Consider the following 14,814-nt stretch of genomic DNA (forward strand, 5'->3'; position numbering starts at 1 on the left):
CGAAACTTCTAGATGAACGCGAACAGCTGGTCAAGACGTATCGCTTATTCAAATTGCAAGGCTGCTTTTGATCTTCATTCATATTTCACATCAGATGGCCTGGCCGAAACTTCCTTCTTTGCCACGTCATAAAGCGCGACAACACCACCGTAAATCACTCAAGCGGGGCCAGCTATGACAAAGTGATAGGCTGTTGCGCCGGATGCGCGGGCTTGCACTAAAACAAGAGCAATAACGTTTCGAGAGGAGCCGAGTCAAAACAACAACAGATATTGAGCGAGGAATTTATATCATTGTACACTGATGATCTTTACGGATCTAGGTAACGGCAGCCCTCTCTTTGTCCGACGAAGCCTTTATGCCATCTAAGCGTCCTTGTTCTGAGCGTTCCTTTCATCCCAGACACCGACAGCCTCCTCGGCAGCCTTGACACCACTGAGAGCCATAGCGCCAAAGGTAGGTCCCATGCGGTTGGCGCCATCAACCTCGCTGAGTTCCATGCCACCGACGATCAGACCAGGCACGACCTCGCGGGTGCGCTTAACGATGGCATCTTCGGCGGTGCGCATGTCGAGGCCGCGCATGCCACCGAGCTTCTCGATCTGCTGCATAGACACGAGGCGCTTGACGGAGAAAGCGCCGAATGGGCCGTCGTGGCCGGTGGTTGAGATGACAAGAGGTGCATTGATGGTGTTCGGGTCCATGCAAGACTGGTCTGTGAACAATTAGTAAGAGCCGAGAAAAAGAAAGCAAGACTGCAGTGTACCATCGTGATGCATGGAGACGAGAGTCCAGTTGGTGACAACGCCAGCGATGCGGACGGCGTTGGGGTCGTTGGAGGTAGGAGCCGGACGGGTGATGAGATCCTCGACAGCCGTGGCGTTGAACAGCTTGACGTTGGGGAACTGCAAGACCTTGGACAACAAGGTGGATGTGAAAAGTGCGGCATGCTTGACGACGACAAAGTCACCTTCGTCCTCGTAGGGCACGCCGATTTCGTTCAAGAAGAGCTCCGCAGGCTTGCGCATGACCATGGCGCTGAAGAGCTGACCACCGAGCCAGGCACCACCACCGGGAGCAACACCAGCTTCGACGATGGCAATCTTCAGGTCGGGACGCTTGGTGGCGAGCGTGTAAGCGGCAGATAGACCGCATGAACCCGCGCCAACGATGACAATGTCCGACTCAGCGTAGGTGTCAAGGTCGTTGAAGTAGCGGCGGGTCATTGCACGAGACACCTGCGACTCGCGGATGGGGGCGAAGGTGAACTTCTCCCACTTGTTCTCGAGCTCAGCGACAGTCTTTGCCTGGCCATTGAAGGCAGCCTTGACAGCGAGGTCCTTCTTGATGCCCATGTCGTTGCTAGCAACGGGGGTCTCGTAGATGGCGGCAGGGGGAGACATGTTGAAAGGGGTTCAAGGGTCGAAATCTGCCAATTGTTAAGTCTGTTCCACGCAGGGAGAGACAGAGCAGAGCATGATCCTTTTCGCAGGTATTATCCTGATCAAGTTCGAAACCGTATAATCTCAGAACGAATCCAGCAAGGCTCGACTACCGCACTCAAGTAGAAGAACTACGACAGTGTGGAAGACGGACACTACTGGAGACGAACACCGGTTCATGCAGTATACTTAGCTGTAAAAGTACCTATGTGACTTGAGGACAACGCCCACGTGCGGAACATGTTCTGCATCGTGGTTGCCATACTTGGTCGTGACGAGTATCTGTGGAATGGTCAGCCATCCTTCTCGAGTATCTTGAAGCAGTGGATGAGTACGGATACTGAATAAGTTGGACTTTGCAAAGACAGTTAGACTATTGTGTGAAACAGAAAAGAGGAGGGGTAGTTTAGAAGGGAGGTTTAAATATTCCAACGTGCCCCGCCACCTCGTCCACGAATATCCTCAGTCATCCGTTGGGGCGGGGTAGCTGTTGCTATCTGCATATGAAGTGCTTGAATACAGAAGGACCCACTGTACTGTACCGCGTCCGGACCCATGTGTTCAGCACCGCGGAGTATTCGATTAATGAGAATGGTCGGTGGTGACAGGGTCCTGCATTAGTAGTCCTAATTGGGACGCAGCGCTGCGCAGTAATACATCATTAGCAAGAAGGACCGACCCACCAGACGGGAAAATTGAGGACCACACATGCTCTTGTAATTGAAAAATCACCGCGAGGGAGCGTGATTCGAGGAAGGCACCGGCTAATGTTGCGAGACTTCCAAGGCTGTCGTTCCTGCCTGTCAGCGTTGGTGTTGCTCAAGACAAGCTGGCTTGGCATTGCAACGTTCTGTTTGGAAGGCGCCACCACGACACGATACTTTTACAGCTGCTCCCAGTGGTACTTTTTGAACATGTGCCAATATAGTAGCGAACGCGCAAAGGTCTGATGACCGTCCAGTAGGAATAGATACTGCAGGGGATCTGGAAGTATATCTATTTCAGTCTTAGACTTGTGACGATAGGACTTTCGACGATCCTTAGGATATCACGATATCTAAGTTAACAAATCGATAAGTTCTCTATGGAACCAGTCATATGGTAACCCATGCTGCCGAACGGGCTGGTAAACTTAATCGTGTACCAAAGGTAAGGTACTACGATACTGACTCAATAGGGTGGATCGAGACCCGCCCAGCGACGTAGATAAGGTTGAAGCGGGCAGCAGCAACCGAACTCGAGTCAATACAGAGGCAAGGCAGAGCCTGGTTGCCTGATTTTCAGGTGGTGATCAAACGTAGTGGCGGACGGCAGCGGACGGTACAAGCATCCGAGGTAAGGCTGTTAGGTGGCACAACGACACGTCAAACAGCCTTGGTGTTGCGACAGGCGTTGATGAGACAGATGTGCGGCAACTGTCTTCGGATGCGTGGTACGTGGTACGTGGTGTTGTCTGGAAGTAAGCCTTGTACGGGTAGAAGAGGCGTTGTTAATGGTCGAGCGCGAATCGCGGTTGGGCGCTGACTCTCTAAGGCGGGCAGATCAGCAGGGTGGTTCAGATCGATGAAACGTGTCTGTGTGCGCCTCGTTATTCCCGTTTGTTTCAGGATCGTGGCAGAAGGATTCCGAGGGGAGCAAATGCCGATTGGTAAGTATTTTCCGACGTGTACAGGATGACGGAAAGTAGTTGGGTACCTCAGCGATGGTGCATGCGAGGATCGTGGCTGAGTGGAAACGCTCAGGAGTCCATCGAACGGGATGTTGATGGCGTGGTTTCCGTGCAACATTGGTTCTGGGCGTCGAGAGTGTTCGAAGTAGAGACACGGGTGTTTTGCGGGGAATGAACGCGTCCTTCAATCTCTCGAGGTCGACCGCAGTCTCCGATAGGATGGTGCGCTGACCGGACATTAGACTCTGAAACGAGCGGATGATATGAAGCTGTGCGAATGTTTGTCTTGGAACAGATGGTTAATGTATTGGTAGGTCAAGAAAGCGGCCGCGTCCCTGCATGATCTAATGCTAGGCATGTGTGCAGCGCAGATGACGGGCATGTGCTGATGGAGGTGCGTCAGGGGAAAGGGCTCAGATTGCGTCAGCTATTTCGAGGTTTGGGAGGATTGAGGGATGGAATCCAATTCGTGCGGCAGAAGCGATATTATTAATTGAGCTCCTGATGCAGGTGATGACAACGCCGCTTCTTAGAGGTGGTCAGAAAGACAGGAGGTTCAGAGCTATATGCGCCACGCGCAGTGTAAGCTGGGCTGGGGATTGGTACCAAAGGGACTACTTGAATCAAGAGTCGATTCACGAGTGCCGGCGTTTACAAATTATAGCTCTAGGGCGGGCAGTTGTGCAGTGAACGGGCCGTTGTCAGAGGAAGGGGCCCTCGAGCACACGATCTGCGATGGCGTGTGCTTGGCAGGGCCTCTGCAGACATGGTAATAGCGCGGTGGAGCTGGAGTCGCAGCCCGGTCTCGAAAGCTGACCACCTTGGGCCTGCGCCGTGCGAGTGTTTGGAATTCCATGGTCGTGTTCCCATGTGCGGCACGCTCTAAGCGCCTCTCCCACGGTAGCGATCAAGTTGGGCATAGGGGCCAGAGGATCATTTGCAGACATGCGGAGGCTGGATTAGGCTTTCACTCTTTACTACGCCCGTGGTCCCCTGGTCGTGGCCGCCGCATGGATTTGTCTGCCGCGTATCTTTCCAGACCCTGAGCAGGCACTAGCCCGCCCATTGGCTCTTCACCTCCACACCACCACGACGCCGCTGCGAGGTGCGCCTGTCTCGTCGACTAACTGCCCTGAGCCCTCGTCGCGCACAGAAGCCGTTCGCCAGTGCACCGACACGCCGCTGCTGGTCGTCGTCTTTGCTTTTGCGCCGTTGGCACCCACGCCTTCCCTCTCGCCTTGCGCTGTACTACTGCAGTCTGGTGCTAGCAACTTTGGGGATCGCCCAGACGACGAACCACTGAATACGCCCACGGCCTGCCAGCCTGCCAATTGTCCTTCCGAGCACGACACGGGTCCGGCGCCGACTGCACGCCCGCCCTCGCGCTGCCCGCCAGCATTGTTACTGCTGCTTCACCGACACGCCTGTTTCTAGCCCGCCATGGAGAGCCCTACCGGCTACCCAGAGTCTCCGCTCGACGACGAGGTCGTGTATCCGTGCAAGGGATGCGGAGAGGTATGAGCCGCTGCTACCACTACTCCCTGCCTGCATTCGCTCATAGCAGTCTAGATCCTCGAGGAAGGCAAGGCCTTCGAGCTCGGTATGCTTCCCCGCTGAACCACCGCTACCACCAACACCCTCGCGCCTTCCTCCCACCGCCCATGCCAACCACCTGCCGAGGATGTGAATGCTAACATTGCCTAGCCGGAAACCGATGGCACATCGACTGCTTCCGCTGCAACACGTGCGGCACCCTCCTCGACTCCGATGCGAACCTGCTGCTGCTCGGCGACGGCTCCCTGATATGCAACAACTGTACATATAGCTGCAACCACTGCGGCAACAAAATCGAGGATCTCGCCATCTTGACCGGCGACCAGGCCTTCTGTGCCAACTGCTTCCGGTGTAGGAATTGCAAGCGCAAGATCGAGAACCTGCGCTATGCCCGCACCTCGCAGGGTATCTTCTGCATGTCGTGTCATGAGTCGCTCATGGCTCGACGGCGCAAGAAATCCAAAAAGCCGCCTTCAGTGGCGCCCAAGGTGGACAAATCGCTGCCTGCTCTGCCTCCCCACGAGCAGTCCCAGTCCACCTTCACCCCGGATCTGGATACGCCATCCGACATCTTCTCGGAGCCCACCACGACCGACGTATCCCCCAGGCCTCCTCAGCCGCGCCGGGGCGATTCGTCGTCAAACTTCAGGCGCGATGCCTCACCAATTGGAGATGCTGCACGAAGGGGTATGAATTCCACATGGCTTACACAATGCTCGCCCACAGCTAACCTAGCCACAACTACAGACAATACCACACTTCCAGCAACAACATACAACAAGGACAGCGCGCGTTCAGAGCTGGTAGATAACGGTGACGACGGCATCCTCCTCCCCTTCGCTCTCGATCCCAACCCTGCGCCTGGCCCCTCACCGCTTGGCCGACCCATCAGCAGATTCAATGACCGAACACTGGGAGCCAAACCGACCGGAAGCGGTGACGGCAAGAGCGGGCGTGATTACTTCAGTAGGCCCACTGGCGACCATCGCGAGAAGCTGAAGGAGAATGGCTCCCGAGAAGCCTCCAAAGAGAGACGCCAGACGCAAACACAGAGCCCGCACATTGCCTTTCAAGAGAAAGGAAGGCAGCCTTCGGATACACTTGTCGAGACACTTAGGAAGAAGAAGGACATATCCAACGAATCTCCTGCCGCTGAGCCCCGGTCAAGGAGTCAGCACGCTTCTCCCGCTCCTTCAGGTCCAGAACCCTTCAAACTACAGGATGTACCCAAGAACAAGAAGGCCGAGGCAAAACGCAAGGACTCTGACGAAACGCCCTCACCACAACCGCAGCAACAGCAACAGCAACAGCAACATCCGTCTTCCTCCAAGAACGATATCATGTCTGCGCGGCTGAGTCGTCCCCTCATGGAGCCAACGTTTACCTCTTCACCACCACTTGGCTCGCAAGATTCACCGCAGACCTCAGAATCGTCGTTTGGCTCCAATCTTCCACTAGAACGACCTGCGCGTGGTGATTCGCTCAAGGCTTCGACCCTGAAGCCTTCAGCCCCTATCTCACGACACGAGAGGGCTCCATCACCCACCACACCGACTCTAAGCCATCCAGAGCGAACGTCATCCACCAACACAGCCAGCGCGAACCTCAACGCCGGACTTGGCATACTCAGTTCTTCGGATTCGCCAGCCTCCAAAACTCCATCGGACCCTCCAGTTCTCCCCGCACGTTCAGGTGGACGGCCAGCCCCGCCATCGACCGACACTTTCACATCTCCACGCGCACCCCCGCAGCCACCTGCCATTCAGCAACACAAGACGAGCGACTCGATCAGCAGCGCCCAAAGCGAAGCATCCCGAGATGCATATGGAGCTGGTGGCCTTCCTCGTTATAGCGCTCAGGGCGATTTTTCCATGGATGAGGATTTCGCGCGCTTGCTTGGAAGCCAGGATGGACGAGATGACAAAGACACCGGAGTGTTCAGGAGAGTTTCGAACGCTGTGTCCAAGCATGGGCGCAGTTTCAGTGATCGCGGTTCGGTCACATCACGAGGGCACAAGAAATGGCCTACGAATGGCTCCATCGACATTAGCAGCCCGACAGTTGCCTCGCCCGACACGAAAGAGGAAGGCGTCAACCTGCGAAACGAGCTGCGCCGCGCCCAGCAGCGGATCGCTGAGCTGGAGGCCGAGAAGAATGGTCTGCAAGAATCGATGCACAGCGCAGCCGACATCAAGCAAGCAAACACGGTTCTGCGAGAAAAGCGAAACACAATGGCCGTCCTGGATACGCAACGTGAGATGGTGATTCGCGAGCTCGAAATCATGACTGAACACCTCAAGCACGCTAAAAGCGGTCAGGGCAACGTTGAAATCGGTCAGCTCAAGTCAGACATTCTCAAAGACTTTGCAAATTCGTTGCAGAAGCTCAAAGACAATCTGGGAAATCAAATAGAGGACCTGATCACGAAGAGATCAGAGTTGACGGAGGAGATCTCGAACCTCATTCAGATGAAAGACAAGGGTTTCCAAGAGTACGAATCGCTCACGGCCGCTAATACTAGACTCTCCGCCATGAACAGGGACCTGGTAGACAACATCCAGACCAACCTCAAGAATAACAAGAAGAGTGGACAGAACCTTGATGTTGCTGCCAATGGTCTAGGCATATACAACGCACAGCACAAGGGCGGCAAGTCCGAAGTATCCGTGGATGCACCAGCGATACCGCATGAGCACTCCTATGCCAATCTCGATGACGGCGAGGCGACCGTCGCGCAGCCGCAAGTCGTCAACATTAGGAAGACCGGGAAGCCTACCAAATTCTCTACCTGGAAGAAGGGCGGACAAGCCATTACAAAGAACGTCACCAAGGGCTTCAAGGGAGCATTCGGTTCAGAGCAGAAGCAGGAGGATTACAACGTCAAGGTCATTGGCACTCCTTACGGCTCCGTGCACTCAGGGCCCGACATCGCAGCCATGTCCATGTCAAGTTCCATCAAAAGCCGGGATACCATGGACCAAGGAACCCCGCGAGGCTGGTTCGGTGGAAAGCCTGGTAACGTTAGACCAGGCGGCCCGCCCCAGGGCTTTAGGCCCATGCAGAACATCAACAACAGCACCACTAATCTGGCTGCCGCCGACGCCAGTACCGTGCTATTCGGGTCCGACCTGACAGCGCGATGCGAGTTTGAACGGCAGATGATTCCACGCATCGTCAGCAGATGTATCGAAGAGGTTGAGCTTCGCGGCATGGACGTAGAAGGTATCTACCGTAAAAGCGGCGGTACCTCTCAGGTGAACCAAGTGCGCAGTGGCTTCGAGACGGACACCGAGCACGACATCTCGGACCCAGATCTCGACATTCACTCCGTCACTTCTGCGCTGAAGAACTACTTCCGCAGGCTCCCTGTGCCGTTGATCACATACGATGTCTATGATCAGTTCCTGGAAGCTGGCCGTAAGTGTATACGATCTAACGACAGATCCAGTGCTAATGAATATGCAGAACTTGAAGAGCCGACTGCTCAGTCCAGGGCCTTGTCTGCCGCTGTGAACGAAATACCCAAGGCTCACCGTGATACCCTGCAATTCCTCGTGTTCCATCTGTCGCGGGTCATACAGCACGCCAGCGACAATCTGGTAAGTACATGCAATAGATGTTCGACATGTATCATGACTAACGTGTGAATAGATGACACCACTCAATGTCGCTGTCGTTTTTGCGCCAACCATCATGCGGCCCATGGACATCCAGCGCGAACTCACCGACGTGCAACAACAGCGTGTCGCCGTCCAAGCGCTTCTGGAAAACTACAAGACAGTATTCGGCGACGAATAAAGTGAGCGCAACGCTCCCAAAACTCGCGAGGGCAATTGAGGGCGCCCAAAACTTCTGTTATATCGTCTCTATTTTTCAACATGTGTATCTACAGCGGGCGTTATGGGCCCGATCTCCAAGAGCTTTTTTGTCCTTGTCTTCGTGTATCATACGAATCTGCACACAATTTTGGATCCTATCTGTATCGAAGTCCGTGAGGCATGTATCGATGGCTACGATGGAAATTGTGTTTATACCCTTGGGGCTTCTCTGCTTGGCCATGTAAGCGAAGGCATCGATATATAATGAATTCTTGAGACTGTTGTTCTTGTATGCATCCGGTCCAGATCATTCACATGCTCCACATGGATGTGCTGTTCCTGTGCTTGGCGCTTTCGCCGTGTCGCCGCTAACGCGCTCAGGATGACGTCGGTCACCGCCCGCTAAGCGAACAAGCATGTGAGGGAGCCTGTTTCCGGTCTCACACGATCGCCCATTGACTTCGCAGCTTCTCGGTACTCATCGACTGATCTGCAAACCTCGCATCAGCCCTTGCAACAACACACTTTCTACCTCTCTATCCAACCACTACTACCCCTCATACATCATGTCTTACGCAGAGATGGCTGCCAAGGGCCCCAAACAGAGCCCCGAGGAGGTGAGTTATTGAAGAGCGCTTACTATCTATGCCAATGCTAACTTGAAGACAGGCGTAAGTCATCCCCTTCATTCTGTCGAGGTTTATCTCTCCAACGTCACCTTGTAGGATGCATGACGGCACGCTGTGTTGCATCTTGGTCAAAATACAAGCACTGTGTCTGAGACATGAAATTGTATGAGCTGTTCTGACGTAGCATTGCAGTCGCGCACCCGTCCAACCTGAGATCGAGCACGCTTCCGAAGACAGTGTACACTCCCTGGTCGACGTAGACAGCCCGCACATCTCCTCGGTCCCCTCGGACTACGAGTCGCAATCCGTCAAGACCGACACGCAAGCCGAGCGCATGGAGCGTGAAGAGGAAATTAAGGAGGAAGCTAAGCATATCAAGGAGCGTGCTGCGGCAAAGAAGGAGGCTGCTAAGGACAAGATGAAGAAGAACGCCGACAACCCAGTTGTGCTGAGCAACGCAGTCGGTCTTGCCGTCGTTGGTGGCATCGTTGGATTCGGCGCATACAGGCAGTATGCCCGCGGCGAGCTGACCGGCAAGGTCGTCGCGGCCTGGGCTGCTGTCATTGGACTGTTTGGCGTTGGCGACTACTATGTCAGCCAGTATGTTGTCCTCGCATGAAGTGCTCTGATGGCATGTGTGCTAACATTCGCAACAGGTACTTCTTCAAGCGCAACCCACCGAAATAGACGTGCTGCCCGGTCGCTTTGTCCAAATTTGCACTCCACTTCAACAGCACCTCGTACGACACAATCATGCTGAAATCTTGATCATCTGGACTGTACCGATTTGGCTATGTTGTCTTTTGCTTTTCCGCGGTACCATACAGCAAGCAAGGGTTTCTCTACTCGGTTTCGGTCTTGAGGCGAGATGCTTTCATGAGTCCACTTCTGTATATATGAGGTCAACGTTCAATATACCCGTTCAAACATCATCTTGGCTGTACAAAAGTGACTCAGATTGCGTATGAGATTCTTGGAGGATTTGTGACTGCGTCCTAGTTATCATGTCGGAGATACTTGAGACGATGCCCAGCATTCTCGGAAGTTCCACCACGTGATCCGAGATCTTCAGCGACGCAGATCCCTGCTCTTTCCGCTTAGAAATGCAGGTCCCATAACTTTTACGTAGTGACGACACTTCCGTGTACCGTTGACATCCGCCACGTCTCTCTCTGCATCCCTTTTCTGTTTCACATCTCTTAGCATCATGTTCCGTGCAGCCCCACGGTTAATTGCGCGTCCAGCGCTGCGAGCCGCGCCACTACGGTCTGTCGCACCGGTCAGAAGGTACTTGAGCACCGCACCACCATCACAAAAGTCGAGAAGTTTCAAGAGCTTGGTTGCGAGGCTGGGTGTTGCAGGAGCAATAATATACTATTACAACACCACGGATGTTTTCGCAGAGGAGCCAAGACGTATGTTCAGACACCAATAGACGGACGAATTGAACCAGAGTAGCTGATCCTGCCTCAGAACTTGTCCAACCCCTCCCAGAAACCGAAGTTGAATCCGAGCACCTCCCCACCATCGAATCTATCTCCGAAGAGCGCAAGCGACGACAAGCGGTACAGGCACAACTAGAGGCTCAGAAGCAAAAAGAGGCTGAGCGCGCACAACAGAATGCGAAGCCTTCAGAAGATGGCCAGGGTGGCATAGAAGGACTCGAGGAAGAGGCAGATCAACAGGGCGCATTCAATCCGGAGACTGGCGAGATCAATTGGGATTGCCCTTGTCTGGGCGGCATGGCTCATGGCCCTTGTGGTGAGCAGTTCAAGGCGGCGTTCAGCTGCTTCGTGTACTCCACCGAAGAGCCGAAGGGCATGGACTGCATCGACAAGTTCAAGTACGTTTTGATCACGACAGCAGAGCCATGATCGGCCTGCGAAGACCATAGTCAAACAAGTAGCTAACAAGACGCAGGGACATGCAAAACTGTTTCCGCGAATACCCCGAAGTCTACGGCTCAGAACTCGACTCCGATGCCGACGACGAGGACGACATGACCGCCTCGCCCGAAACCCCATCCAACCCCTCCAGCACGCAACAAGACTCCTCATTACAACCCGCCACCAACGACCACGCCGCATCAGCCAAGGGCAAATTCTCGGGTGAACGCAACTCGAAACCCCACACACCAGAACACAGCCTGGTCCCTGAGGAATACAAGCCAAACGCCAAACACAACCCCGTAAACGACGCAAGGGGAGATATGAGCAGCCTAGATAGCGAGAAGGAGAAGGGGAAAGAGAAGAGCAAGCAGAAGCCAAAGGGCGAGAGCAATACTGAGAGGGCGAACCAGGCGAGGGCGCAGGTTAAGAGCCAGGAGCCTGTTAGTGAGAGCGAGAGTATGGTGCCCAAGGCTAGTCATGATGCGAAATGATGAGAGTACATGGAGGCTAGAGGAAGTGGCGGGGCTGTGAGGGACGTGTCATGAAGGCGGGATGTAACAAGAGATGATGATATTGTATTATATAGTTCCGTGTACAGCATGGTTGAAGAACCAAGGGGGGCATTTAGACAGTGGTGTTCAACGCTTCTCTGCTACTGACGAATATCATGTATAATATATACAGTTTCGACAAAACGTTCAAGCAACATTCACATCTAAAAAATCTTGTGCTAAGAAACCAGGCAACATTCAGACCAAAGACTCTTGGTGTGCTAAGGAAAGGGATTGCAATCGTTCTTGATAACAGAAACTACTTGTACAGCAGGCACTCCAGCCTGCCAGAAAAGAAAACTTGAATACATCGGGCCATTGTAGCATAATCTTAGTTCCGAATAGCGTAGGTACCAACTCATTGTACGCCAGAAAACACCCCTTGAGACCAACAGCCACATATCCTGACGTTTGCACTCTTCACCCTGTCCACAAGGTCCTTGCTTCCAAACGCGCTTCTCATGCACCTCTCAGAGTGCGATAGTCCGGCAGCGCCTCATACGCACACCCTGGTCTCAATTCAGAGGACCACGTCCTCAAACACGTCGCGCGCGCGCGCTAAGATGTCTCTAAATCTCTACTTTGCTGTAGCCCTCTGCACCCTCGGCAAGGGGCTGAGCAACACCTGCATCGACACTGTCGCGCTTGACGCCCATGCTGTCCTCGCCCTTGCCTACGCCGAACATGCGCATGGCTTCTGTCAGCGCCTGGACGGCGTCTTCGTTGCTCATACTGCCAGGGAGACCCTGGCCGCCCATGGAGCTGCTGATGCGCTTGGTCGCGTCTTCGAGTGCGCGGACTCTCCTCTGGAAGTTCAGGCGGTCCATGAAGAGCTGCTGGCGACGGCGCTGCAGATCGCGGCGTTCGGCGGAGAGGAGCTTCTCAAAGTCATTAAAGTGCGCGAGCTTGAGCTGTAGCTTTTGGAGTTGGAGGTTTACGGCGCCGGAGACGAGACGGGTGATGTGGCGTTCTTCGTGAGAGGCTAGTGCTGAGGAACGGGCTGCGGAGAGGGCGAAGGGCAGGGTGGCGAGCGGGTTGGGGTTGGAGGAAGAGTCGGATTCCCGCGTGGCTACAGCGGTGGACTCGGCGGAGGGGTCGACGTCCATAGCGTCGCCGCCTTCGGGCTTCATGTCTGAGGCGGTAGCTGCGGGTGTAGACTGCTCGCCTTCCTTCTCTTTGCCCTTCTCTGATGGTGCGGTTGGGGCTTTGTTGATCTTCTCTTGAAGGATGCGCTTCATCTCGCCGACGCTGCGCCCTGACGCGACCGCTGCCTCTGTGACGTTCGCGGGAGCAAGGCCAGCTAGGAAGCTGACGACGCTCAGAATCGGGTTGTCGGCGTGGTGGATAGGTACACGGCCTTCGCTGAGGTACTCCAGATCGCGCAAGAACTTGGTTGAAGGAGCTGCCGATTGTGACTCCGGTAGATCCGCCTCGATGTACTTGTCCTCAATCTCGAGCTGCAGGAACTTCATCACGCACTGCTCGCGCGTCTTCGTCTGGACGTGGTCGGCAACACGGTTCCAGTCATCGTCAAACTCCTCCAAGCCCTCGAGTAGCAGAAGAGTCTCCTCTTCTGTCCACTTCTCTTCTGTCTCGGCTGCTGCTGAGTTCTCCGGGTTGGAGATCTTTGTGAAGTCGGCTGAGGATGTGCCTTGTGGGAAATTACCCTCTACAAAACATCTGGGGCAAAGGTCGCGCTTCAGGCCACCAGCAGCCTTGATCTGTCCAGACTGCTCGGAAGGTTTTGTTTCATGGAAATGTACACGGGTACATTCGACACCGCAACTGAAGCAGTTGATGACCTTGGTTGGCTCCTTCGCGGCGGCTTCGAGATCCTTGACGTCTACCGAGCCGTTAGCGGCACCTTCACCGTTAGCAGCTTTTGGCTCCACGGATGCTTCTTTGCCATTGGCCTCGTAGATATTTCGTCCAGCCAAAGACTTGGTCTCGCTCTTCGCAGTGGGTTGCTGGCTCGCAGCGCGGTCGGTCGCTGTGAGCTGCTTTCCGTCCGTAACTTTTGAGCCTGGTCCTGGTTGGAACGGTTGCAGTCCGCGGGGCGTATCGACAGTGACACGGAAATGGCCGGTGAATGGAGGACCAATGTTCGACGGGCGTTCTTGAGGGTCGACCTAATTAACATGTTAATAATGACTCAATGTAATCATGTAGCGGTAGGATTTACTTGGTAGTTGATCAATCCCCACTGTTCGAGGAAAGCGTGCACGCGCATGATAGCGCAGACGTCTCCCGCAAGATTCCTGCGGCATGCGGTGACTGTGAGGTACTCGGATGGGTTCAGGCGGTATGTATTGATCATGAAATCGCGGTAATCGCGGTAGACGGCCGGTGTCTTGCTGCGGTTGCGACCGTTGAAGAACTCGGGTAGGGCTTTGCGCTCGCGGTAGTCGATGTAGCGCATGTCGAACCAGGTTGCGTAGCTCGGGATGATGGTCGCATATGTCTGGGTAACAAAGTGCGAACGCGCGGCTGACTGTAAGTCGGCTTTTGCTTGCGCCTCTGGGTCAGCAGCTTCAGCGCCCTCGCCGTTCTCCTTTTTCGCATCGTCGACGCCGCCCATCTCTTCGTCATCCTGGCCATCAGCGTCTTCCGCTTCCGGTCTTGGGCCGTCGGGTGCGTCTAGAGGATTATCTGATGCGGCTGTGGGGGTGGCAGTAGCGGGATCGTTGGAAGACTCCTTGACGGGTGCGTCTTCGAGCATGCTGGTATCTACGGAACTTAGCGGACTGACTACTTCGAGGTTCTTCCATTCTGGTGCTTGGGACATGCGATCCAAGTCTGCAAGGTCCAGTGCCCCTAGGAGCTCTTCATCATGGAACAGATCGTCCATGGTGTGGACGCGACTGGTGCTGGGTATGATGATGGGTGAAATCAGAGTGCAGCCTACCTTGATCCAGCGCATTGGTGTCCGTGACACCTTCTCCAGCGAGACTTGGGTCCTGCGCAGTTGCGCTTGCTGTCGCGTCGTCGGCCATGGCTCGAGGCGTGTTATGCGATGCGACGGAGCTGGAAGGCGCTATGCGGCAATGCAAAGGGGAAGTCGCGGGCGCGAGAACTCGGAGCAGTTGCGCGATCGCAACGTGTCTTTTCCAACGTGCTGCCGCGTGGTTGTTGTTGAATGAAGGTGGGGATGGGGGGCTGCGATGGGTGGGTTGGAGTCGCGTCTGAAGTTCGCGATGCTCTCGAACGCCTAAGCAAAAAGAGCACTAAGGAGCATGGAGTAGTCTCACGTGATCAGCCTGCA

The 14,814-nt window shown here is 54.7% G+C and overlaps 5 protein-coding genes across 5 annotated transcripts; 3 read left to right on the forward strand and 2 right to left on the reverse strand.

The window, feature by feature from the left end:
- On the reverse strand, positions 1 to 1,681 carry BKA58DRAFT_196643 (Thi4 family-domain-containing protein). Its single transcript, XM_046165733.1, has 2 exons — positions 767 to 1,681; positions 1 to 715 (listed from the first exon to the last, which is right to left on the reverse strand). Exons 1-2 carry the CDS (start codon positions 1,401 to 1,403, stop codon positions 366 to 368), a joined length of 987 nt encoding a protein of 328 aa, XP_046024443.1. The 5' UTR covers positions 1,404 to 1,681; the 3' UTR covers positions 1 to 365.
- A 2,501-nt stretch (positions 1,682 to 4,182) lies between these two features.
- On the forward strand, positions 4,183 to 8,787 carry BKA58DRAFT_340834 (uncharacterized protein). The gene is made up of 6 exons (XM_046168334.1): positions 4,183 to 4,626; positions 4,681 to 4,711; positions 4,816 to 5,352; positions 5,413 to 8,082; positions 8,131 to 8,264; positions 8,317 to 8,787. Exons 1-6 carry the CDS (start codon positions 4,552 to 4,554, stop codon positions 8,461 to 8,463), a joined length of 3,594 nt encoding a protein of 1,197 aa, XP_046024444.1. The 5' UTR covers positions 4,183 to 4,551; the 3' UTR covers positions 8,464 to 8,787.
- A 76-nt stretch (positions 8,788 to 8,863) lies between these two features.
- On the forward strand, positions 8,864 to 10,044 carry BKA58DRAFT_387117 (uncharacterized protein). Its single transcript, XM_046170530.1, has 3 exons — positions 8,864 to 9,100; positions 9,297 to 9,712; positions 9,769 to 10,044. The coding sequence occupies exons 1-3, from the start codon at positions 9,050 to 9,052 to the stop codon at positions 9,797 to 9,799; spliced, it is 498 nt and encodes a 165-aa protein (XP_046024445.1). The 5' UTR covers positions 8,864 to 9,049; the 3' UTR covers positions 9,800 to 10,044.
- A 1-nt stretch (position 10,045) lies between these two features.
- BKA58DRAFT_470368 (uncharacterized protein) lies at positions 10,046 to 11,710 on the forward strand. The gene is made up of 3 exons (XM_046175189.1): positions 10,046 to 10,527; positions 10,586 to 10,955; positions 11,033 to 11,710. The coding sequence occupies exons 1-3, from the start codon at positions 10,320 to 10,322 to the stop codon at positions 11,490 to 11,492; spliced, it is 1,038 nt and encodes a 345-aa protein (XP_046024446.1). The 5' UTR covers positions 10,046 to 10,319; the 3' UTR covers positions 11,493 to 11,710.
- Position 11,711: 1 nt separating this feature from the next.
- On the reverse strand, positions 11,712 to 14,756 carry BKA58DRAFT_340837 (uncharacterized protein). The gene is made up of 3 exons (XM_046168335.1): positions 14,458 to 14,756; positions 13,735 to 14,279; positions 11,712 to 13,681 (listed from the first exon to the last, which is right to left on the reverse strand). The coding sequence occupies exons 1-3, from the start codon at positions 14,543 to 14,545 to the stop codon at positions 12,122 to 12,124; spliced, it is 2,193 nt and encodes a 730-aa protein (XP_046024447.1). The 5' UTR covers positions 14,546 to 14,756; the 3' UTR covers positions 11,712 to 12,121.
- Between the last annotated feature and the right edge of the window lie 58 nt (positions 14,757 to 14,814).

The sequence above is a fragment of the Alternaria rosae genome, assembly GCF_020736505.1.
Source record: "Alternaria rosae strain MPI-PUGE-AT-0040 chromosome Unknown BKA58scaffold_6, whole genome shotgun sequence".
Classification (NCBI taxonomy): domain Eukaryota; kingdom Fungi; phylum Ascomycota; class Dothideomycetes; order Pleosporales; family Pleosporaceae; genus Alternaria; species Alternaria rosae.